This window comes from Rhinolophus hipposideros, assembly GCF_964194185.1.
Source record: "Rhinolophus hipposideros genome assembly, chromosome: 8".
Taxonomy (NCBI): Eukaryota; Metazoa; Chordata; class Mammalia; order Chiroptera; family Rhinolophidae; genus Rhinolophus; species Rhinolophus hipposideros.
In genome coordinates this window covers 21,105,353-21,133,124 of record NC_138054.1, presented here as the reverse complement: position 1 = coordinate 21,133,124, position 27,772 = coordinate 21,105,353, and the positions used below count along the sequence as shown (strand labels likewise).

General features: G+C 37.6%; 1 protein-coding gene across 2 annotated transcripts in view; it reads right to left on the bottom strand.

Annotated features, from left to right (window-relative positions):
- Positions 1–27,772, bottom strand: part of CDKAL1 (CDKAL1 threonylcarbamoyladenosine tRNA methylthiotransferase) — a 629,213-nt gene that overhangs the window by 503,103 nt on the left and 98,338 nt on the right. For both annotated transcript variants that reach the window (XM_081056268.1, XM_081056269.1), the window contains one exon: positions 14,983–15,067. In XM_081056268.1, coding sequence (XP_080912394.1) covers positions 14,983–15,067 — 85 coding nt within the window. The remainder of the gene's footprint in view (positions 1–14,982; positions 15,068–27,772) is intronic.

The following is a 27,772-nucleotide window of genomic DNA, read 5'->3' as shown; positions in this document are numbered from 1 at the left end:
CTTTTGAAATTACAATAGGTGCTCAAAGTGGTTACCGTCAGTGTCCAGACACTTCTGATTACGGCGGCGAACTACTGCTTGAGAAAGGTTGACCTAAGTGTCTGCTTGTATACATTTTTTGGCACCCCCTGTATAGTTGAAGGAAGAAAGGGAGGGAAAGAGAGAGAGTATGGAGTGAGAAAAAAAGGGAGGGAAAGAGGGAGGAAAGAAAGGAGGGAGGGAGGGAGGCGAAGGGAGGATTAAGATTTAACACTTTTTGCTGTTATAAACAATGATGCAATAACTGACTTTATATCCTATCTTTCCAGACAAGTATTTTAGTATCTCTAGGAGACAATCATAAAACAAAATTACTAAATCAAGGTATATACATATTTTTTTAATTTTATAACTATCAATAAATTCCTCTCCTAGAAGATTATAGTAATTCAAACTCCTACCAGCAATGTATCAGAGTAAAAATTTTCCCACAGCATTAGGGAACACAGGATCTACTCTCCAATCTACTCAAGACAAAACAGTATGTCATTTTAATTTGTATTTCTCTGATCACTGGTAAGAACGAAAATCTTTCATGTTTATTTGCCACTTGTATTTTCTCTTCCATAAATTGCCTTTTCATACCCTTTGGAAATTTTTCAGTAAGACAGTCTCATTTAAGTCACTCTTTGACATTATTCATATATACATACACACACACACACACACACATATATTCGTGTACATGTATTTGTGTGTGTATATATATACATATTTATATATATATATATCTGATGTATATATACATATATAAATTATAAATTTTTTGAATCTCTATAGATTTGTTTTAAATCTTGTTTTGGGTGCTTTAATCATTAGGTGGTTAAATCTGTCAAACCTTCCTGGTTTTGGGAGCCGGAAGTCAGAACTACTAGATGTCTTCTAAAGCGTAGGTCTGTCCTGTACAAAGAATTCCACATGTCCTGTGTGAGTTCTGAATGTCCCATTGAAAATTCATGCATGTAAAGAACATATTTACAATATCTGCTCCTAGAAGCTAACTCTATTTTATATATAAACACAACGTATTTCTTAGTCACTTTCAGGAATCCAACTTCTGTGAAAATGGAGGGGAAAGTATACTTTGTTTCATTAAGAATTGTACCAAGGGGGAAAAAAAAGGAATTATACCAAGAGTTGTCATCCATTCTGGAAAGGCACAGGAGTAGGGCAATGTCATTCCTGGCACTTGGGCTGCTAAGACTACACACATATCAGACCGCATTCATTACTCCATATTCAATGCAATTCTACAAATAGGCTATTTCATCAGGTCTTCTAGTGCATTTGTGCCTGAGTGTTTATATTTTGAAATATATATTACATTTTTAATGTTTCTGTTTATTTTCCTTTATAGTAGTTATATTCAGAGCACTGTGTAATTTGTAATTATGTGTGTAGATAGATTATATTATTCATGAATTTCACTTCAGAACATAAGGGGTACATTGCAAAACATTGTTATACAAAAGGAGCACTGGGTCTGCAAAGGTTCAGAAACACTGCAGAGAGAAAGACACCCAGGTCTCTGACCTTCACTAGGACGACAGATGAGGCCCCTTTTCTAGTCCGAACTATGGGGTGCACCTTATTCCCAAGACCCAGGAGCTCAGCTGTATTTATGTTCTCTAACCCCCAGTTCCAAGGCTCTCACAGTTGCCCCAAGTTACTTAGGCAGTGGGACAATGAAGGGATCTGAAACATGTGCCCAGGATTTGCTCAACGTAATATCCACCAGTTTGCTTTTCGTGTGTTTTTCAAATTACCATTGTTTAATCTAAGAGATCAAGAACACCAAAACCTGTGTTATTTATTAACATACAGTAGTAAAAACATCAAAACAATAAATTAATCAGCATTTCAACTGTGGATGACCAAAATCCTATTTTAAAAAGTTGACTCAAAGAATTTTCTCATTTAAAGAAAAACAAGTCCTTCCCTTCAGTAACTAACATAAAATATCCAGACTTTTAAGGAAAGCATCAAATTAAATGTTTTAGTTTTGCAATAAACTTGCTTATCTGATCCCTCTTATAATAGAAATTTATGAGCTAGAAAGCACATCATTGGCTGGCACAAAGGATAAGCTGTTGATGTCTAAAACATATTGCATAAGAGATCTTTGATATACACCTTAATTTGTATTTTTTCCCAAAACAGTTTCTATCATATGATTCTGTCAGTTTCTTTCTTTTACACTGAGAAAGGCAGATGTATGTATTCTCTCTCTCTCTCTCCCTCTCTCTCTCCCCACTGGAACATAAATATGTCTGGGCAGTTCGTGACAATGGTTCAGTACGGTATCTCTGCAGAGACACAAAATCACAGTTTACAGAATGTTCAAGCACATTCTAGGATGAGAATTTGATATCCTTAACTTTCCTCGAATAATAGCCAATGATGACAACCTATAAAAATCTACAGCCAAGTTTTATAGGACTCTTCTCATTGGTTAGATTTTTGCTGGTTACATCTAATTCTTCATTTTTTTTCAAGTTAAATGTAAAACGAAATTTCCATCCTTGTGAAAAGAAGCATTGTTCTCAGCTGAAACAAACTTTTTAGAATTATATAAAATACTGTTTTCTAACATCTAATTATAGAAGGAACTTGTCTCAACCCGTCTTCCAATTTGTTAAGACCTTCCATAATTGTCCATTTTAAACTCTCCTTTTGTTTTTTGTCTAAATTCTTTTAATATTTCTAGTTTCTAAACCAAGCTTACAATTTTTTTATGACAAAAACGTATCAGAAACAGAAAGATACATACTTTCCTTATAGATTCCATCTCAAATATGATCATTGTACATCTTAAGAGTAGAAAGTAAGCATGTGAAAATCCCCATTACAGTAAGTCCTCACTTAGGTCCTTGGAATCCACGAATTTAAGACAAATGATGTGTAACAATTTTACCCCAGGCTAATTGATAGAAACAAAGGTGAAATTCCTACCACATATTTCTGGTCACAAAAACATCACCAAACTTCTAAACAAAAACCCACATGGTTCGAATATTAAACACGGAAGTAAATGTGAGCTCTACATACATCTAAGAAAGATTAACAAAAATAAATCAGATAAGGATTTTTCTACCCCAGATTCCAGTTCCTGGCCCAGGGTGGCCAGAGCCTGTCCTGGCAGCTCAGGGGCAAGGCAGGACCCACCCTGGACAGGACGCCCTTCCATCCCTCACACACACTCACCTCACTCAGATAGGCCAGTTCACCTCACAGGCACAAATTTGGGATATGGAAGGAAAACCCAGGCAGACGTGGAGAGAACTCAAACTCGACACAGACAGTGGCACCAGCCAGAAAGCGATTATTTTTCTTCTTGAGTAACAAAATATTACTCAAGTACCTTCGGTATTCTTTTTTATCATTTTTATTATTTGTGTGTGCAAAATGTAAGCCATAAGCTTCTCCTGTGTATTTTATTATGCACTTCATCAGAGACAGTTCAGGGTAACCAAAAACAGAAAAAGCTCTCAAATGTCAACTATGCTGTTTCTTAAACATTCTGAATAAACAGGAGAAAAAAGGGTCATTTGTTTACAAGTATGTTGAGGACCTCATCCAATACACTGGTTCTGATAGAGCAGAAAGATAAATAAAATAAGTATCTTGCCCCAAAGATTACAACTTGCAGCAGAGACATCTTTAGCTCCCAATGAACATTCTCCCTTTCTTCCGTACTAATACAACTCCAATTCTGTTGGAAGCAACAATGTGACCTGTCTAAAACAAATGAAAATACACTAGATTTCCTAGTCTCCCTTACAAACAGAGGTAGTTGTGTGACATGGTTCCAGCCAATGAGATATAAACACAGGGTTTTGAATGAGACTTCCTCCTTTAAAGAAGGGATAAACTATTGGCCTTGTCCCCTTTGGTACTTCCTCCTTTTTTGGAAAGTACATATGATGGCTGGACAGTAGCAACCATTTTATACCATAATGGATAGATGAATAAAACTGCAGAGACTTAGCCCTCAGATTCCCTGAATTGGTAAATCAAAACTAGCAACTTCCTAACTATGTACTTTGCATTATATAAAGAAAAATAAATTCCCTATCTTACTTAAGCCTCCACTTTTTGGGTTTTCTCTGACCTTAATTTCTAAGTAATGCAATCTAATAGGAAAGAGAGATGGGAAAAGTTCTATGAAAAGCTACAAAAGAAGTTCTGATGGAGGTCGGGGATGGAAGGGATGGGGAAAACCTACAGAGAAAGCAAACATATGAGTCCATTACTTCATTTGTTCAACTGTCATTGTCAACCAGTGTACCAGGTACTGGGATACAGATAAAAGACACGGCGGCTACCCCTAAGGAATTCTGAAATGGAGTACAGACAGAGACGATCAAAATGCAGTGTGATTTACATGGGGCAGCCACACACAGCCATGCAGAATTGTGTCCATAAGGACTGGCACCTTTTTCAAATTCCCACAAAGGTATCATCCAGGCATCAATGCCTGTACTCAGAGGCTTCAGCCCTTAAACTATAAAAACAGTAATAGAAGTAAACACACGATACTTTGAGTAGGATTTGCATCCACAGATAAGACTACTGGCTAAAAGTACAGGTCCATTTTAACTGTGGATTTTATTTATCCTTCCATGCCACCCATCCCAATTTTGTATGATTCATAGACAACCAAGCCTTAGTGTAGTCTCAAATTGAAGTAACTTTTTAAATATGGCCCAGAGGACACCTCAAGCTAAGAGCCACCATAAGTAAGGAAACAGTTAATATTTTAGTATCATGTCCTATGTTAAGTTTAAAGGTCATGCATTTTTTTCCTTCATTTGTTATCAGTTATTAAGCAACACTACTGACTAAAAATTAAGAAGCATTGTTTTTCACACTCACAGCATAGAGCAAGGGGAGAAAAAAACACAAGCGTCTTTTTTTCTCTGTTGTATAAACACACACACCAAGAATAAGTAGAATGTCTTTCAAAACAAAACAATAGGAAATCACTCTTGGCTGGAAGCACAGGCTTAGATCATGTTGATTTCTTCTTTAATCCTGCTAAAGCAAGTTTCTGCATGCTTTCTGGGGCCTCCACCTACAGAGTTGTTAGGACAACAGCCAACACATATATTTAATTACGTAAGTATTCAATGCTATCAGCCAGCTGTTGCCAGTACATAATACACTGACCTCTTTCACTTACTCTCTTGCTTAAAATGGCAAAAACAAAGCAACCGTTGATGTAACAGTAATCATGAAATATGCAAAACACTATTCTCCAAAAAGATTTCAGATAACTACAAAACACAGTTTTGCATTTTAAACTGGCTTACTACCATCTGAACTGCTTTTTCTGTTCCTGATTTGCAAATTAAGAAATCTTTCAACTACAAAGTTATCGGTGTGTTTTTTTTTTAAGTCAACCAGGAATTCAACCGTAAAATATACTTTATCCTTTATTTCCAATCAAATTTCTCACTGGGACATATCACATAATAATCTCCCTGCAGTCCCATCCATCTCCATGTTTTTCCATGGTTAGGGGACAAGCAACTAAAGCCTGTAACAGGAAATTGGTCAAAATCTGCTCTGAATTATATATAACTCTCACCCCTCACTTTAGGAATCAACACAGAGCTCTTCATTTATGTTTCCAGAAAGCATGTTACTCCAATACCGTTATTAACCCCAGACTAGCTGACGGAGAAAAAAACAATACAAACTCCTAGCAACAACAGAAAGTAGACTAAACAGAACCATGACTTCAGACTTGAATAATATGAATTCACATATGGCAGACGATAAGAAAACCTAACACATAAGTAGCAACTTCACCAGAGAAACTTGGTCTTCATCAAATCAGCCTTCAATCTAATGAATAACTCAGTGTCTACTGTTTACCAGGCATTGTGCGAAAGACCAAGAATCCCTCAGTAACAAGCAAGACCATATCGGTGCCCAAAGAGACCTTACTGGTAAACGCCTCTCACAGAGATTCTTTATCAAGTTAACCTTTCTGACACTTCTACTTCTTCCCCCACAACTGCCATATTGATTTCTCTCCCACTTTAGTGATATATCTGATGTTTTTTGTTCATTCATCATAACTGGAAAAGTTAATACTCAAGTGTAAGACAAGTACTACGATATTAATATATAGTTTACAATATACCTAACATAAAATACTAACAATGACTTGCTGATGTACTGACAGCAGAATGATGCTAAATTTTCTTCCCCAAAAAAGGGAGAACATCGGTTCAACATAATTATACGAACATGTACTGAGTAATTACAATTGTGTGTCAAACTCAAAGCTAAACACTACCAGGGTTTTATCTACACCTTTCCTACCCTCTAACTCAAGGTGAGATGCTTCAATTAATCTAATGGCTAAGGTCCTGACACTGGCTCAGCTCTCTCAGTTTGCCAGGAAATACAGGATCCAGCCAATCACAGCTGAGTTTCTGCCAGCATGAGCAAGGGGCCCCTCCAAGACAGAAAGAGTTCTTACCCCTTTTCTACTTCCCTCTGGAAAGAAACTGTGAACCACTAGCGACAAAGAGAAGTTTCCTGCCTCATTTAGGACAACAAGGGGCAGGTTTCTTCCTACTCCATAAGCAAAACATAAAAGGCAAAAAAGCATGATTTCTAAAAAAGAACGTCCTTTAATACAATATTTGAAAAAAAGAATGCTCTTTCCCCTTTGTGCAAATACAGACGGTTTCTGACAATTCACACGGACCTTGGGGGAGCATGCCTCGAACAGCTGACAAGCAGTCTTACTCTATTAACGGTATCTGTTTCCCAAGAAAAAGAAAATTATTACATGAGATAGTCAGAGGATCAAAGACTACATAAAAAAGGATTTTCCTGAGGTCAATAACCTGACCTCAAGCTTCACAATCTAGTAGAGAGCCAAATATGTAAACAAATAATAAAATGTAATATGCAACAAGAGATGTTTGTTTGGGATAAAGACGAACACAGAACAGAGGGTGATTACCTGTGGACCTTGGTGGTAAGAGGTGGGAGTTAGAAAGGAGATAACCTTTGATAGGAGTTCCAAAAGAACAGGTTGCTAGGCAGGATTACATGGGATGTGTGTGTGAGAGAGAAAGACAGCATGTGTGCACATGCTCATGCACATAGCATGCATTTGGGGGAAAGGGAGAGCATCGTCCAGAGAAAAGGAAAAATAAGTGCAAACATATGTGTTTGAAAAGTCAGATATATTAGGAGAAAAGGAATATATATATGATTACTCCTCTATGGAGCAGTAGCAAAAAAAAGAGGTCAGAGAGGTAGACAAGGAACAAAAGTTTTAACAGACCTTGTTACACGGTGAAATTACATCTGTATCCTGTAGCTGAGAAGGAAGCATTACAGAGTGTGAAGGAGAGAGGAAAGCATGAACTGGAGCAGAAAAGAAGCTGAGAACGAGCTAAAAGTCTATTGCAATATTATGAGCAAGAGACAATGAGGACCGTGACTAAGACCTTAGCAACAGGGACGGAGAGAAAGCATTAAATTCAGAAGATATGTGTCTAGTTGGTGGCAATTTGATAAAACATGAGAACACCGTGGTTCACTGCAGGTTCCAAGAGGAACATTTTATTACCGTGTAAACAGTAAAACACTAATAACACTGAGCAAAAGGAAAGAGGAGAAAGGGTCAAGGGAAGGAAGGAAAAGATATTTCAGAAGTACCGTGAGGATGTGGCGGCAAGAAGGGGGCAGAAACAGGGAATCAAGGGAAACTCCCACTCTAGTAGGTGACTGTGCAACCAAACCAATGGGCACTAGGAATGGGAACACGAGCTGGGGAAACGGCGAGGTAGTTAAAAGGTTCTGACATGATGCTTTGAAGTGTCAAAGGCTGGTCTACATGGAGAGATGCAGGAAGCATTGGGATACACAAGTTTGGATCTTAAAAGGAGAGATTAGGGTCAGAAACAGATTTGGAAGTAATCAGCAAATAGATATTAATAGTATCCAAACAATGGAAGTAGATGGGAAATGGCAGGAGGAAGTGTAAACTCATTAAAGTATAGCACTGTTTAAAGAAAAGCAATCACATTGGACAATACCTAATCAATAATACGTATTGAATTGAACAAAGGGAAAATTTCGGTAGGCAAGAATAGCTGAAACAATGGGATTACGACTGGAAAAAGCACATAGTGATTCACTATACCTGCTAATGACATTTTAAGCAATAACGTAAAACTGATATTCAACTAAAGCCATTTCATACAGCTAGAAAAGCCAAAATTAAAATACCTAAGTTTAAAGAGAAATCCACAACCCACAGTATTAAAACATATGCTTAACAAAACAATTTGTGTTACTTAACCTGTTTCTTGCAAAAAGGCCAAACTGAATGTTGGTGTTTTATCTTCCAATGCTAATTTTTTCTTAATTGAAAAAAGAAAAAGATAACTTGATTACTAACAAATCCAGTTAAAAATAGAACCAGTCAAGTGGTTTTTTTTTTAATTTTCTTTTAAGCTGGATAAGTAATAACTGAGAGGAAAAGCACTTCTCTGTTCTTAATAAGTCAAGCTTTTTTGAAGGAAATTCATTTTACAAATTCAAGTTGAAATATTCTGGTACCTCCCCCAACTTCAATTTACAATGAATAATTCAAAGTTAAATCTACATAAAGCAAAAAGGTCTTTTCTCAACCAGAATGGCCATCCAATAATCTGTTTAATCAACAGAATGCTATATAAGGAGCTGTCCGACATAAGTCATTATACAAAGCAGGTATTCTCTGTCTCAACACACACTTTTCTTCTTTGTCCATTTCTCCTTATATTTCCAATGATTCTTTCAAGTAATTTCAAGTCAGGTATCTAAACCATTCCTTCAACATTACTATTTATTTCTACAGGCAAAGGTGGTTCAAAGAACTAGTGACTCTTGTCTATCTACTATCAGTAGGGCTAAACCACAGTGCCCATTTGGGTTAATAATGCACAAGGTCAAACAGAGGTTGACAGTCTATGATCAAAGCAAGCTGGCTATTCTTTCTGTCATTTATACAGAACACACAAGATGTGTTTATTTTCCCCAGCCTCTGAATGACCTTCTTTAGGTGGCATGGAAAAGATCCCACATTTCTATAAAGCATTAACTAAGGAGTTTTCTTATTTGATACTCTCATTAAGAGCAAATTTTGTTTTTTTGAAACTTTTGATCTCTTTCAAAAACATCTTTGTTTGCTCAAGAACCCCTCAAGTTAAAGGCCATATGTCTAAATCAAATTGGTATAATGTATAAAACACGGACGGGGCAACTGGCAAATGCTCAAGAGGTTAGAGACGCAGCCAATAGGCTGCCATCACAAATCATGGAGCTCATTAGCAATTTTTTCAAAATTAGTAAAGGCAACAGCATTGAAAACTTCAAAGTTCAAGAGGCAGCCAAAAAAAATTATTCTTAACTCCATTTTTGCTCTTTAAAACTCCTACACTTTTATCAATCGGAACATCACTGTAAAACTTTAGTAATTAGATCAACTTGTAGAAAGCCAGTGTAGTACTGAACAGTACAGCCTACAGATTAATATAGATCTCCGTTTTCGTATTGGTTAACTTGACTTGATTAAGGAATTATTTAAAGATGAAATGATCTCTTATCAGGACTAGTTTATAAAAATGAAGATTTCCAAATAATTTTCAGCCAATATTCTCATTCACCAGTGTTAAATAATACTCCTTCCGATATTGTTTACACTGTGAAGCTGCAAAACTAACACTTTTGACCAGCACCAGGAGAAATGCCAAACAACAACAAAAATCCATGGTTGTCTTGTCAGGAATTCACAATTCATGGCTCTTAATCAAGGAGGTTGTATTAATCCTACGAAAGACAGTAAATCCTTCAGAGTTATCATTCTTTACTTCATGTTAAAACAACATGGTCTCCCGCCTAGTGGCTCAAGAGAGATAAAATGAGGTGGTAGGGAATTAAAGACACACAACTGTTAAATACCAAGAATACATTTAAAACGAGCCAATGAGCAGAAGTGATGACAAGTGAGAAGGGATAAGTGGAAAAGCGAAGCAATCATTATTGTAGAGGGTCCCCAGACTAGAAAGAGTAGGTCCCAGCCCATACATGTAAATCTTTCAATTTGAGCATAAGGGGTTGGGTACAACAAAACAAGGAGAGAGGAAACATCCTATTAGACTCTCTGAATTTAAATGTTGCCTCACTATCACGGAAAAAAAAGAAAAAATCATGCAAGAGAGGAGGCTGAAAGGATGGAGCTAGAGGATAATAGAGGACAAGTGGATAGCAAGCCTTAAGGTACAGTAAGTTTATGAACTATTCATCTTTCTTTTTCTTAGTGAGAAGATGGTGATGACAAGGAAGAAAGCATCTAAATAAAGCAAAATGCTTGACAAGAGTAGGTCATCTATCACTAAGGTCTTTAAATGTATCAATGTCACTTGATTTTGGTGTTTTCTCAATGTTGTCATTGTGCTTTTTGCAGGGTGATATATGTTCTGGAAACAATTCAGATGTTAGCTTAGGTGTTAACAAGAACTAGTCGTAACTACCAAAAGCCTTCAAAGCCATTTTGAAAACTACTTAATCACCTATAACATTGTTTTCAAATTTTCTTTCCATCAAGCAGAATATTGCATGAAAATGAACCTGTGCTTGCCTCCACTAGCTCTGTAGTGTTTCAATGACAAACTTTTCTTATACGGTTACCTTACTTAATCAATCAAACCCAGCAACATTATTCTGATCCACATTCACAACAGTTTATATATATAAAAAACAAAACCCACTGACACAAGTTATATTTGAGGCTTTAAACTTTTAGAAACTGTCTAGAAACAGTGCCATTAATTAGACTGTAAGACTGATAATCAGAGAAACTAAATTCTCTGGGATCTGTACTTAGGGGGCATCAGTAGCACAAAAAATACTTTTATGTCATATTTACCTTCCCCTTAGAGAAAAAAATCAATAATCTAAGAACACAACAGACTTCTCGTAAAATAAAAAGCATTCTTTGAAAATGAGCAGCATCTGATAAACCTCTTCTCTGCTCATTGTTTACTTCTTCCTTCTCTCGCTCCTAAACGTGACCCTAGCTCCCCTGTTCCATCCCACATCTCCACCACCCTCCGCTGCCTCCCACCATGCTCCTTCTATAATTTCTACATTGAGGATGCCATCACGTTCAACTATCACTTCTATGCAAACAATATAAAATCTGTATCACAAAGGTTGGTCTCTTTGATATCTGCCTCAATTCTACAACTGCTTATCTGCCATCTTTATCTGGGAAACATAGTAATAAAATGGTTAAACATACAAACTCCAGTCAGACTGCCTAGATCAAAATCCCACCTCCACCATTTATGAACTGAACAGACTTGGAAAACTTCATCTGTCAAACAGATGATGCTTCATGTGTCCACTACAAACGAAACCTACAGTTTGATAGACTGCAAGAATTAAGCTAGGTAACATCCAATTGGTGTAAGGCACTTTGAACAGTGCCTGCAACAGAGAAGACAATTGATAAGGATCAAATATTAGGCATTATTTTATTACAATATTTAGCTGTGACTTCAAATACAGCAAATTCAAAACCAAAACATGTGTTCCCTCTAACTGAACTCCCTTTCTGGAATTTCCTATTTCATTATAGTCAGAGATCTTGGAGTCATATTCAACAATGTTGAAAGTGTAGATAAGGGTAAAGGGGTCAACTATATGGTGATGGAAGGAGAACTGACTCTGGGTGGTGAACACACAATGTGATATATAGATGATGTAACACAGAATTGTATACTGAAATCTATGTTACTTTACTAACCACTGTCACCCCACTCAACTTTAATTTTAAATTTAAATTTTTTAAAGTTTTTAATTAAAAAAAAAATTCTTCCTTCTCAAATCAAGTCCTTCCTTCCAACTCTGCATGCCACCACCTGAGATGAGGCCATCAGTACCTGGACTACTGCAACTCTGTTCTAAATGGACTCCTGATCTGTACCTTCAAGTATCTAGACTTCATACAAATCTGTATTCATTATGACTGTGTAGAATAAGCACCACAATAAAGAAATAGATCAATAAAACTAAATAGAGCCCAGGGACAGACTTAGACACTCAAGCATCAACATATGACAGTGGGTAATACATATATCAAAAGAAATGATCAATTTTTTAAAAACAGAAATAAAACAATAAATTATATTGGAAAAATATGCTGTCTACTTGGAATAAAAAATACAATTTTTTTTTTTGAAATGTAAGATAAATTAGGAGCCCTTCCTGGTACCGTACAAAAAGAGAAGAAAAAAAACTCAAGATGGATTATAAATCTAAATGTAAGAAGTGAAAACTGTAATACTTTTAGAAGAAAATATTGGAGAATTGCAGTCACACAACAGCCTAGCCATTTGTCCCCCCACACCTTTCCTTAAGGAAAGAAGAGTCTATGGGACTGTGCTTCTCTGGGACTGAGCTTGTTACACCTTGTGTCTCTCTGTTTGGTCTTCAAAAGAAGGGTTTGCAGTCAATGACGAGTAAGATTCCCCAAGGGGGGGGGAAACAACTCAAGCCAGACGGAACCCCACTGAGACCCCCATGAGCTGCCTTATGAGATCTGGGAAAGAGCCTTGCCTCCAGTTCCCCCATGCTTGAGAAAAGCTGCTGCTGCCTCTTGCTGCTCCCTCTCACCTAATTGTGAGAGAGGTCTTTATAGCAATAAGATCAGGCTCTTTCTGCTCAGCTCATGGAGCTATTTCACCATGAGAGACAGCCCCCCAGGGAGGTGCACACCGCACCTTAGTCATCATGGGACTACATGCTTCGGCTGCTTTGGGACAAATAACTTCGGTTTGAGGTAATTTTTTGACGTAGTGGATGAGTTTCACAGACCGTGTCTAAAACAATGCCGCTTCCTTGTATGTGATCCATAAAAGCCATCAGTCGGTCAGATTCGGGGCTCCAGTCTTTCGAGGCTGCGAGACCCTTGGCCCTCTGAGATTTAACCGCACTGAGTCTCTGCTTCTTTCTTAAAGCTTAACCCAAAGCTGCCTTTTCTCGCCTCCCCACAGCCTGTGTTGTGCTGGACACGACAGAGAATATCTTAATCACTTCAGGGTAAGGAAAGATTTCTTAAGCAATTAAGAGCACAGACCCAAAGGGAAAGACTGATAAATTTTAAACCAGAATTTATCTTCATCCTAAAATACCACTAAACAAAGTGAAAAGATAAGACACAACTGATATGTGCAACATGTGTAACAAGTAAGGATTAGCATCTAGAATACGTATAATGCGTTCCCATAAATAAATAATAAAAAGACAAGAAATCCAACAGAAAAAAACGTTTTTTAAAAGCCATTTCACAAAAAAAGGAAAATTCAAATGGCCAACAAACATAAAACGATGCTTGACATCATTAATCATGGGAATGCTAATTAAAACCACTCAGAAACCGTCTCCACCACCAGATTGGCAAAATTTAGACATATCAAGTATCAGCAAGAATTGAAACTACAAGAATCCACTACTGGTGGAAGTGAACACTAACTGGTACATGCATTTAGGGAAAGGGATTGGCTTTGCCAACTAGTCTGAATATGCACACATCTGTGACTCAATATTTCAACTCCTAGGTGTATATCCTAAAATAACTCTTGCACATGTGCACCAGAAAACATGTTCAAAATATTCATAGCAGCAGTGTTCATGCAAGCAAAACACTGGGAAAAACTCACAGCTCTACCAATAACAAAATGGATAAACTGTGGCAAACTCATGCATCAAGTGGCCAGAGTTACTTTACATACTGCAACATGGATAAATCTAAAAGCATAATGCTGAGGAAAAGAAGCAAATCTCAGAACACAATGTAAGTCCAATAAATAAAAATCCAAAACATGCAAAACTAAACAGCACATTGTTTAGAGATGCACTTAACAAATGATAGACTTACTTACTAATAAAAGTAAGGGGAGCTCACTTCGGCAGCACATATACTAATAAAAGGAAGGGAAAGACTCCCAGAAGTCAGGATAAAAATTACTATTTTTAAGGGTATGACTGGAAGAGGGACACATGAGGATTCTAAGGTCTTGACGATGTCCTATTTCTTGGGTGGTGGACGTATAGGTGTTAAGTTTATTATTATTTAAACTGTATAGTTTTCATAAATCTTACCTATGTATATTTCATAATAAAACCAATTTTGGGGGCAGGGGCATGAGTTTGAAGGTAATGTTAGAAAATGAAGAATCTGAGGACTAGCTGGGAAGGCAAGAAAAATAGGACAGTAGCTAAAGGGATACATGGGTACATGGGGCTGATTAGACCCGAGCATGTTTAAATACCAATGAAAAGGCATCAATGGGATAGGAGAAAGTGAAACTACAGGAGAATGAGTAAATAATTGATAGAATGAAGTTTCTAAGATGGTGGGTGGGCTAAGATTCAGAGCACATGGAAAAAAAAAAAAGATACTTCTTTCACTTTAACTTGAGGGGACAAAGCAAAAGCCAAGGACATAAATATGTGCATCTCCCTCAACAAACCGTATTTTCCTTGAGTCAAAGCAAGGCATTATTATAATAGCATCTAGAACAGTGCTAACAGGCAGGAGGGAGAAAAGAGGTAAGGACTGCTTTAGGTAGTTTCAAAAAGTGTGGATTGGATTCCCTGAGAAAAGCACACCGTTAACACTTAACAAATAATTTAAGTCACCTCTTAGATAACCTCACAAATACTCAAGCCACCAAAAAGTCTACATTACAGTTTCATTGTCAGATAAATTCAAAACGATAGAATCTTAAAAGTGCATCTCGTACCTTCTTGATACATACTGAATACGTATTTATATTATCAATCTTTTAAAAGCTAATTTCCTGAAATTAACTCTTACCTCACAAATAAAAAATAAGAAAAAAATCAACTTCTACTTACTTAATGGAGTTTCTAAAGTGGTCTTCCGCAGGGTTTTTTACAGTACAACTATTGAGGAGCCATAAATCTGCATCTGATGCATTTTCTATTAAAAAGATGAATACAAAAAAGCAAAGTAAGTATCACATTTAATCAGTCAAAAATATCCAAGGGGCACTGGGACTAGTGGGGGAGAGCAGACAGAAGTAGCAGAGAGCCAAGTAAACAAGCAATTACAACACGATAAATAATTGCTATAATATTGAAATATTCATGAGAAATAAACATTAAAATGTATAACCTGTACTATTATCTTTTCATTTAAAATATAAAGAAGATCAGAATTGCTTCCTATATTTTCAATACCTGAGAGTATTTAATAATTTCCAAAAAATAAAGTGAAACTGGCCCAATCTTAACGTCTGAATATGAAATTAATTGACTCTTTTGGGGCTGCATGTGAATATTTTTCAAGCACATGTATTATCATACACAGAATATTCTTCAGTTTGAAAAATTATTAAAAATATAATTTCTCTTCCTTGAAAAAGTTAAAAGTTTACCTCAAAGTGAGGCTTTTATTCCTCTCAACAATTTGATTAAATACTGTTACATACCATAATAAACTCAAGAGCAATGCAATAACTCAACCAAACCCATCATGTTTATTGAAATGAACTTATAAATGCCTGAAGTGCTTGATGCTATTCTCATTTACCTTGCTGCCTAAAAGGACTTCCACGTTAAAACAGGATTACCCCAAGGAAAGGAAAACCAAAACTGAAAACTGCAGCACCTGCAATGGTATTTCAATAAGAACAGATGCTAAGGTCAAAAGACATGAACAACTAAAAGGACATACGGACATCTGTGTGTACAACCTCTGCCTGAGAAGGTAACTTCAAGTGAGAGCATTACATGAGAGCACATCAGAACTGCAGTAACTCGGCAAAATCGTTTTTCCCCAAGAAAAATGGTAAAATATTTTTATAAACAGGCAAGATCCAAAAATTCTTGAAATGTTAAAAAGGCAAGGGAAGCTCCTTATCACTATACATCAGGGGAATACTATGATGCCTTCTAACTTGTCTCACTCCTCCCATTAACACTCTCCCATATGCGTACCACCCAACAGCCACAGTGGCCTTTTATAAAACAAATTCAGTTATGTCACTTCCCTGCTCAAACTCAGAAATGTTGAGTATTCATCTACCTCTTCCAGTTCTCTCCACACTATTCCCCACTATGTCCCCTGAAAGATATTCCTCTAATAGCAATCTGAGCATAGTACTCTTGAACTCTTCCAATGATTTCACATTGGTATTCAAAGCCTATCCAGATCTAGCCACCACCCCACCCCCCAACTTCAATGTTCATTTCTCCCTCCAGCCACACCAAACCACCTGGAATTTCTAAAGCTTGTGCTATTTCCTCTTCCTAAAATACATTTATTTTCTTCATGGAATGACAACTCATAAACCCTTTCACCTGGCTCCCCACCTGGCTAATTCCTACTCATCCTTTAGTTTCAGCCGGGGGTTTGTTAGACGCCTCCTCTCCACACTCCCATCCACTGTGCATAGACTACTCTGGCACTTCACAATTCTATATTAAAAGAATTCATTTTTCCATCTGTCTTTATGACTATTTAAGAAATCCTGAAGAAAACATCTGAAGGTCCAGGGCCTGACCCAGTCAGGGGCACAGAACAGACACTCAAACAGCCATGGAACACTAAACAAGATGCAAGTAGGCACAATGAGGAAGATGACAGAGAGAAAAGGTGTGAGCCCACGTGCATATGGCACTCTATCAACCTCCTAAAGCTCAGGCGGCCCTACTAATATTCTGAACTAAGCTTCAAGAAAGTCACCAATTTATTTACCAAATATTTAAGGCTGAGACATTACCTTATTCACCGCTATATCCCCAGCACTTATTACAGTGTTTCGCATGTACATGGTGGATACTCATTAAATATTTACTGAACAAATGTTAACTTTCGAAAGATGAAGCAAAACTATGAGCAATGTATTATACAGATGAGAAAAAGTCATGGATGTCTGTTAGCTAATGATTAAAAAATAATACAGAGGTTGTGGATTTATTTGAAACAAACAAAAACCAAAGACAGAACTATCTGTTCCAGACGCCAGCTTGGTATCCTGGCACATTCTTCTATTCAGTCAGCTTAAAGCCATCAGACAACTCTTACTATATTTCAACAAAAGCACTCTCAAGGAGAACTTCAGCAATAAATAAGGCAAATCGTCCCACTTTATCTGGAATTTTGTCAATGTTGGAATGTACTGACTTTCAAAATAAAGTGAATACTATGCTGGTAACCCAGTAGTGACAATCAACAGGAAACCTGTGAATACACCAAAATGCCCACGAAATTACCTAATTTTTTAGTAACCACCTCGCAAAGAGAATGCCTCTTTTCTAGTGAACACAGGTTCTTATCAATATTTCTGAACTCGGTTTTGTGTTAATGTATTTTATTTAGTATTGTCAAGAGATTGTTCTACTTGCAAGCATAGATCAGTCACTCAACAACCAAAACACAGAGGATTTACTACATGCCAGGCTCCATTCTACGTAACTGGGATATGGCTATGACAAGAGTTTCTACCCTCAAGAAGTTTCCAGTCTTAAGGAGGAAGTCTGATATAAACAAAAAACAGGTAAACAAGCAAGGCAACTTCAGGTACCCGTCAATGATATTAAGACAATAAAAGAGGAAAATGGACAAAGAATAATTGGGGGGTTTGCTGATCAAAATCAGTCTCCCTTAGAAGTTCAAATCTGAATTGGAACTCAAATAATGGGAAGAAATCTGCAAAGATCGGAAGAAAGAGGTTTTTTGGAGGTAAAATCAAGGGAACTTGCTGAAAGATTAAATGAGTCATGCAAGAAGTAATCAAGTAGGATTCCTAAGCACATGGGAAGGATTGTCACCTGAGCATCAGATGTTTGTGGTGCCATGTACTGAGATGGGGAGGGTTTGGAAAGAATCAGATTTGGAGACTAGAGAACCAATAAGGGATTTTTTGTTTTGTTTTGGCCACGCTATATATATTTGAGATCCCTATTAAATATCCAACAAGAAATACTGATCAGCCATTTGTATATGAAACCTAAGCTCAGGGGAGTCTTTCAGGCTGGGGACACAAATGGGAGAATCAAAACCCTATAGAAGATATCTGAATTTATAGGGATGGATGAGTTCACCTAAGGAGAGGATATGGGGGGTGGGGAGAGAGAGAAAAGTAGAAGACAACACTGGATCATTCAAACGTCTGGTCGAGAAGTTGAGATGAGGACACTGAAAAGGAGGAGCCAATAAATCAAGAGGATAAAAACTAGGAAACATGCTATAATAGAAATGCAGAGAAGAAAGCATTTGAAATAGGAGTAATCAGTTATGTTAAACACTAAGAGTTCAAGAAAGATATATGTTGGCCAGCCCGGTGGCTCAGGCGATTAGAGTTCCATGCTCCTAATTCCGAAGGCTGCTGGTTCAATTGCCACATGGGCCAGTGGGCTCCCAACCACAAGGTTGCCGGTTCAACTCCTCGAGTCCCACAAGGGATGGCGGGCTGCGCCCGCTGCAACTAGCAACGGTAACTGGACCTGGAGCTGAGCTGCGCTCTCCACAACTAAGACTGAAAGGACAACAACTTGACTTGGAAAAAAGTCCTGGAAATACACACTGTTCCCCAATAAAGTCCTGTTTCTCTTCCTCAATAAAATCTCTAAAAAAAAGAAAGAAAGGTATACATATACAAGTTAGTAGTGTTAAAAAAAAATAAAAGGTATACATATACAAGTTAGTACTGTTAAAAAAAAATAATATGACCCTCCAAACTTCTTCATTTTCCTTTCTCAATTCTGAGTATTTGCTTCCTCTGTGCCAACCCAATCACCAAGCAAAAGCCCGTTCTTACTAAGTAAAACAGAAAACAAACTCACTACAAAAGAGGAGTGAGGAGAAAAATAAATCAGGTATGGCTATTTGCCAATAAAGAATACTGATCTACGTGTTTTGCCCCCTTATGAACACATTACCAGTGTTCTAAATGCTAAGATGCCACCAATTATAAGAAACACTACCTACTTTGCAACAGCTCTTCAAGAAAAGCACAGCATTACATTCATGTTCTTACCAATTTTAAGATACATCCTAACTTCAAATATTAACATGGGAGGCAGGATGGGGTGAAATGCATTTGAAACAGATGAAAAGAGTCAGCTTAGCATGTCTACTTTAGAGTGGCGCTATCTAGAAAAATCAAGAAATACCAGAAGACCTACCTTTCCAAAACTTGATCACCCAAAATAAAATATGTGTTTGAATTTACTACCACTAATAGATGATTTGGTTATTGGATTAAATATCTGAGAAGAGAAGGTGAACGCCTTCTGGTCGTGCCTTAATCTGAGCATTCATGTCAGGTTCTCCAGTGCCTGGGAGGGAGGAGCAGTATTAAAGAAGGGCCCTCAGGAGAAAGAAGGGACTAGGTAGGTAGGTATATGGACAAGTAAAGATCAAGGAAGAGAAGGGCAGGAAAAAGGCACCAACCACCCCTGGGGACGCAGACTTGGAGAGGACCCAAAAAAGAATTCTACCTACTTTGAGATTCAGCCCACAGCGCTGTTAATTCATGGGCATATTAGCCACATATCGCCAATGCCTGAGCTGGGTGGGATATCAGGACTGGTTTGGAAGCCTACGAAATTGAGGCTAACCAGATGGAATCTACACCTCAAGATTTGATTCTTTAGTCTTTCATGATCATACCATAGTGCTGCAACAAATAGCACTGTACATATATCATTTTGTATTTTTTCCCAGATTATCTTTGGCATCAAGTCCAAAAAAGTGGGATTGTTGGGTCAAAGAATAAATTCATATGTAATTCCATTGCATACCGTCCAATTCTCCTCCATAAGGGGTGTCTCACTTTGCACTCCCATGAGCAATGCATGAGGTTGCCTCTGTCCCTGGCCTCGCCCGCAGAGTGTGCTATCAAACCTGTGTATGGTTGTCAGTTTGGTGGGAAACAGAATGCCAGGTGAGCATTTAATGTGCATTTCTCTTAATAGGAATGAGCTGAGCATCTTTTCATATGTTTAAGGATCATTTGCAGGTTTTTTTCAGTTTTCCACCTGTTCATATCTTCTGCCCACTTTTCTACAGGGCTAATCATTTCCAGCTCAAATTTTAATTTACTGACACATAAAGATACTATATACAAAAAAAAAAAAAAAGATACTATATACAGAGAGGATATTAATTATTTGTCTATGATAGAAGTTATAGTATTTTTTCCCAGTTTGTCATTTTACTCTTTTATAATTTCTTCATACCTTTTGTATTTTAAATATCAAATTTATCAACCTCTTATGGCTTCTGGATTTTGAGTCATCATCAGAAAGTTTCCTTTGCTCCCAGATGGCTCCCAGGAATTCACCCATGTTTTACACATATGGTTTCATACTTAGATCTTTGCTCTATTTGGAATTTATCCTGAAACACATTGATCTTACTGAATTTTTAAAACACAAAATGAAATTGGAAAATATTAAGTACGGATACTACCTAACGCTCGCAAAGGAAGGGGGAAGCTGCCAACCTCTTCCTCAGCTGACAGCAGTATACACTGATGGAATTAGAATGCAATGTAAGAACAGTTCTCAATTTTATGTGCTTCAGAATTTCTCCTACACGTGGCTGTAGGATACTTGCATCACACACATGCATATTTATATACATACGCACAATATATGCACAAACACATACATACACACATATATACAGACACATAATTTTAATTCTTACTGAAGATTTACAGACATAACAAAAGACCTAGAAAGCTTATATATCCATTAGAAGGAGATTGGTTAAATAAATTATGAGACTGCATCTAAAAACACCATTTAGCTGTTTAAAGATAAATCTGCAAGTGCTGATTTATAATACTCCCTGTTATATTCTCAGGTGAAACAGAGCAACGTGCAGAAGAGTAAGTCTCATATTTCATTTGTGTTTTAAAAAGGAAAGGAGAAAAAGAGAAATTCTGTTCTAAGCAAAGAAAATGTCTAGAAGCATATATATGAAATTATCTGAGGTGTTTGTCCTTGAAGTGAGAGGAAGTTTCAGTCGTCCTCCAATATAGTATTTGTGTACCTTTTTTTTCTTTTTAAGATTTTATTGGGGAAAGGGAACAGGACTTTACTGGGGAACAGTGTGTACTTCCAGGACTTTTTTTTTCCAAGTCAAGTTGTTGTCCTTTCAATCTTAGTTGCAGAGGGTGCTGCCCACCATCCCTTGCGGGACTCGAGGAATTAAACTGGCAACCTTGTGGTTGAGAGCCCACGCACCAACCAACTGAGCCATCTGGGAGCTCAGCGGCAGCTCAGCTCAAGGTGCCGTGTTCAATCTTAGTTGCAGGGGACAGAGCCCACCATCCCCTGTGGGACTCCAGGAGTTGAACCAGCAACCTTGTGGTTGAGAGCCCACTGGCCCATGTGGGAATCGAACCAGCAGCCTTCAGGGTAAGGAGCATGAAGCTCTAACTGCCTGAGCCACCAGGCCGGCCTCTTGTGTACCTTTTATTTTCGTCTCTTTTCTTCTTTTAAATTGCGTGGACATTATTTTTATAATTTTATATAGTTTAATCCTGTGAAGGGTCACATTAATATTTAATTTATATTCACCTGTATTCTTTGAATTTTTAAAAGCGTATGTTGCCTTTTTCATTTAAGAAAACTAATCAAGCCTTTGTTATTTTATTTTAAGTTTCCTTTTCCATAGAGCTTAGAGTCAGTCAACAGTGTTCTTTCATTTTAAGGTGAGAACATAAACTATTTTCCTGCTGTGATCCATCAAGAAAACAGTGGCCTGATATACATTTTCCAGGGGACTTTTCTCCCCACTGCTAAAAGCCTTTTCGTACTCAATGAGCCAAGAAAATGATGGTCATTGACATATCACCCACTTTGAATGTGAGGATAGAAAAACAAACTAATATTTGTTTTAATCGAAACACATTTACTTTCCAAACTATTTCTTCATATACATAAAACATGTTACTTTTAAATCTAAAGTAACAAAAATCTGATTAGCAATGATAATAGCTAACATTACTGAGTACACAGTTTGTGCTCAGCAATGAGCCAAGCATGTCAAATTTGGGTTTGTTTGTTTTCATTGAATCCTCCCAATTTGTTACTCCAGTTTTACAGAGGGGGAATCTCTAAGCCTTAGAAAAGTAACTTGCCTAAAATCACACAGTAAAAGTGTGGACCAGGATCAGAAATCCAGACAAACTGACTCCAGGGACTGTAAATTTAAGGAAATTAGAATGCCTCCTTAGTAGCTCTTTGCGTCTTGATCAAAAATAATGCAGAGAATATCTAAAAACAAATACAGAAGTATTACATGGCCTTGAGTTTGCCTGATGATATTTCTACAAAGACTAACGATCGGGCTTCAAAAGGAGCTGTGTGGCTCTTTCCAAAATTTCCAAGATCTTGAACATGTCAGTTCTTGGCCTTTTCCATCAGTGAGAGACGTGCAAGTAATGGGAGAATGCATGAGTGCAGGATCATTGCTCCGAAGCACAGGCTGACTCTGCCAACAACAGATCTTCCCTTCCCCCTGCAGGCTTCTGCATAATCATGGCATTATACAAGAGATGGGCATGGTTCATATCAACACTACTCAGTAGAACAAAACATTTATTTTACACAACTGTTCCATGTGAAAGTCAACTAGAGGAGCAGCATATGCATAAAACAGTAAATCGAAAGATTTAGGTAGGGCAATTAAGCACGCTGATATAAATAAAAATTCACTAAGAACAAAGAGGGGAAAAAAGTTTGTTTTTGACCCAACAGCTTGTTTTGGAGGGGCTGGGGGGTGTTTACCACAGAACAAATGTCCATTACACTTAATCATCCCAGGGTGTGCACCTTTGTTAATACAAATCCTTGAAAGCCTACAAAAAATAGAATATGCTTTAATAAGAAAATTTAGAAGCACCTTTAAGATGCGTCTTGAATAATAATTTTCTTAAAACCAATAAAAGACAAAATTAATAATAAAAATTCAGGTTGATGGATTAATTTTTTCTTCTACATTTCACTTATCGTTCTTTAGAGGGACTGTGCAAAACACAGCATTGAGTAACCATGTTTTCAAAACCTTTTTACAAAAGCAATGGAAGTGATCCATGAGAAAGTATTCTCCCTTTAGCCAGCTAGGGTTGGAGGATTGGAAGAATGAGGAGAAGGGGACAGAAACAGGAAGCAGTAGGAGAGGAGAGAAAGGGAGAGAAGAAATAAGAGACTGACAAAGAACTACAGTTCCCAGCTGGAAATACTCAAAGCAAGAATTGACCCTTGTATAGAGCATTAATTACAAACACAAGATGGACTCTAGTAATTCTGATAGTTATGTCAGTCATAAAGTGACAGTCATGCCACAGCATCACGTGAAAGGCATACCCAGTGAGGCCCTAACCACGTAACTCCAGATGCAGGGTGAGGTGTGACCATTTGGATGGCTTTACTGGACTGCAGATGGGCGCACTGCACCCAGTCTCGAGCATAAAATCAGAGCTCTTTGACAGCTCATCGCTCAGGCTGCAACCGACGAGCTGACAGCCGCACATGCACTCATCCCAGACAGAGCGCTCGGAGCCTCGCCTTCTGACCATCTCACCAGTCCGGCATGACACCCAACACTACACACCCCCGAGGGTAGGGACTCTCGCTGAACAACGGACTCTCTCTCTCTCATCCTTCTTTCTTAAGACTGTTTTCTTTGCCTAACCCTAGTGCTTGCAAACCTGTGTGACCCTCATGTGAAACCTCTCTACCGCAACTATTGGAGGCTATCCTCTGACTGGAGCCTTGGTGAATGCCCGTGGTACACCGAGTTAGTACTACTAGATCCATAGCTTTATTTTAATAAAGTCTGACATTGTGGGAAGACACAAACGTGTGTGAGACTGCTGCTTTGCTAGTTGTCCAGCCCACGACAGTCCTCCACGGTATAGTGCTGGGGATTGTGCATTTCTGAGTGATGGAGACCATAGGAGCTCCTAGGGGAAGCACTTACTCTTGGCGGTTACTCACAGAACAAGTCTGTGCTTTTAAAATACAGGTATCCCCCACTTTGCGAAAGTTTGCATTACACCACTTCAAATGTACAAAAGACCTACATGAAAACCTGTTTTGCACTAATCAAAAACACTCAAAGAAGATTTTCATTTTCACCAAAAAAAAAGCAAACAGCAAAAATAGCATTCAGCATTTGTTTTGCAGCGAATGAGCCATTACAGAGACAGCGCGCACCCAAGCATCTAAAATGGCAGCACCTTTACTGTATGTTAGTGTTATTTTAGGTATTATTTGTTATGATTTGGTAGGTTGTTTTTGGAGTCACAGAAAAATCAAAAAATTTTCCGTACAAATTAATGGTAACTGCTCATTCGTTTTCTGCCATTTCGGCTTTGGAAAGATTTCACAGGAATGCTCTACTTTCAGACAGCCGAGGCAAAGTGTAATCTTGCCAGGTGCTTCGCAGAAATCAAATGAAGAAACCATGGGTCAGCTTGAGCTCTGTTCACTGTATGAAGGGAAAAGAGCATTTTTTTCTCCTTTAAATGAGAAGTAATAGATGGAAAAACTCTACCAATAACTACTGGAAATTAATTACATAGCTAAGTAGGCCTGGTAATAATTAAAACCAGAGTGCAAGACAGACCCTTCACTGACCATGTAGAAGAGAACATTGCTGATATCCCCATCCTCTTTCCAAATTAAACTGCTCTGTTGATCCTGACATATAATTACTTCAGAAGTCACTGTAGCTAAAGAATCCCTAATAGGATCTCCATTTCTACATTTTACATAGGTTTATAAACTAAAAGGCGGTGTACACACCAAATGGACTTTAGAGGGCAATTCCTGAGCTGGTCGCCACACCTCTCCCCTAAGCTACTGCTCACCACGCCCATCTTGTATGCTATGTTCCTGCCACACCAAGCTTTTAGGCCCTCAGACATAGTAGGTAAAACTCCAAAACTGAGAACATCAAAATCTAACAAAAAAAAAACAAAAAAAAAAAATGGGCAAAGAGCTCCCAAAAAAAAGAAACACAGATGGCTCTTGAACATACAAAAAGATGTTCGACCCCATTCCTAATAAATGAAAATTACAGCTGCACAAGGGAAAAAAACTGTACCATTTTTCACTTCCTATATTGTCAAAAACACACAGTGTGCTGCTGTGAATGTGGGGAAGCAGCACTCTCCCGCTTTGCTCATGGGAATGTAAGACCACCACCTGTGGAGGCAATGTGACAACATCCACCAAAAGGCAAAGGCATATCCTCTGGCCAAGAAGTTCTAAGAATTTCCCCTACTGTAAACAAACTTGCAAATGTACAAGGTCATTCATTGCAACAGCATTTGTAATAGTGAAAGGTGACTGGTTAAAGACATTTTAGTATATTCCGAATTGAGATTCCTATAAATCTGCTTACAAAATAAAAAGGAATGAATAACCTCTACGTCATAACACAGATCTCCAGACATTTTTCAGAGAAAAGAATAAGACACTAAAAAATATATACACTATGCTACCACTGGAAATCTAGAATACATAGTCACATTTGCTTTTATTTGTATACAAAACTTTGGATGTATATAAGAAACAAATGATAGCAATGGATAGAAATTGGGAGGAAGGATAAAAATAGAATTGATGGGAGACAAGGTAAGAGGAAGACTTTCCCTTGTATAACTAACTTACTTTTAAACCTATTCCAAAATTAAGTATTTTCAAAGTAAAAAAGCAATTGTAAAAACTATAGCGTGTCTTAAATCTTCCTGCAATCACCCCATTTCTTTACTTCCTTTCATATTCAAACATCTCAAAAGAACTGTTTCTTTGTATCAACTCTACATAGTTACCTCTCATTCACTCTTCATTTTGGTGAAGACCTTCAACCACTCACCAGTTCTAGAAACCACTTTCATCATGGGAACCGACACTAAATGACACAGATAGTAGCACAATGCTGCTAAACATTCCTTTCTTTATAGTATCAACAGCATCCCTCCTCTATTTTCCTCTTACCTCCCTACCCTCTCTACTTTATCCATCCTCTTCTGCAATCCCTGAATTAGAGTTCTTCAGGACCTAGATGTTGGTTCCCTTCTCATCTATTCACTAGATGATTGCAACCATTCCTCTCTCATGGTTCTGAATACTAATTATGCAGAGAGATGATACCCAAATTTATACTTTCAGTTCGGACATCTATCTGAGCTCACTATCCAACTCACCTAATAACATCTCCACTGCAATGCACCAAAGAAATATTAAACTTGACACAAATCATTTCCAAAACTGAACTCTCAAATTTTCATAAGGTTCTAATTAGGAAGACAGAAACCAGTCTAGGCATTAAAATAATAAAAAATTAATACAAAAGTGTGGTTAGATGGGTGAAGAAAAAGCCAAGACACCAAATGGGGAATGGTGAAGCAATCCCAAGATGAGTAACAGCAGGAAACCATGACCAGCCTAAGGGCTAGAGAGCCCAGAAGCTGTGATCATTTGGCAGGTGCTAGACCAATGTCTGGCGCTGCCCATCAGGAGCGAGGACGACAAAGGAGGAGCTGTCTGATAGGAACTGAAACCACAGGAATGAAACTGCCACTTCCTGAGACAGGAACCAGAGCAAAAAGAGAGGGAGGAAAATACCCTACCTTCTCCCCACTCTTATCCTTCAGTCTTCCATCAGTGCCTCCTGTTGGCCAATCTACACACAAAAGCCAAAAGGTAAGTAAGACTATAAAGTGCAGTTCCATGCAATACAGAAGGCAGAGAAAGTCAGGAAACTGAATCTCAGAGCCAAAAGGCAAATGACTAAATCTTACCTCTTCCAGTCTTTCTCATCTCCATAAATGGCACATTTACCCAAATGGTGAAACCAGAAACTTATGGGTTATCTTTAATCATTCCTTACACTTCACCATCTCCTACAACAAATCCAACATCTCCCAAAGGATTTTACCTCCAAAGTAATGTGAAAATGTCTGCTCTTTATCTCCACTGCCACCAAACACTACATCTCACCTAGAGCACTGCAATAATCTCCTGCTTCCGGATGGTTGCCATTAAGGCAACTGAGAAAACTGTCAAGGAAACAAAGGAAACCTACATATATGGATAATTGAAAACTAGGTGAACAAGATATATACTATTGGCAGTTATTTGAAACTATATTTTGGTAAGATAGAAAATAAGTCATTATTGAGAATTTACTACACACACATAAAAAAAGAATTGTTAAAAAATACAATTATATCTTTTTTTTTTTAGAACTCAGCAAAATAAAATTTCTTATTGTTTCACACATATATCAAACAAACCAAAAAATAAACAGCAACTTCCAAGACAAAACAAAAAACAAAAAAAACTTTTATCTTTGGCCCTCTTAGCCATCTCATAAAACCAACTACTTATAATACAGCCAGGTACATACACAAAAAGTTATGGAAATGCTGGGAATAAGACTGTATTGTTACTGTTGTTGTTTTTGCTTTTTTTACAAGGTGTTGTTTTTTTCCTCCTTTGAGATTATAATGAACGTGGTCACACCACATGCAGAGTCAGAAGTAGGACAGTGATTGTTCCAAAGGCTGGTTTGGTCACTGGAGATCATCAAAAAGGGCTGCCCCTAACAATACGTACAAAAATATAAAATGTAAATTAAAAATATAAATTT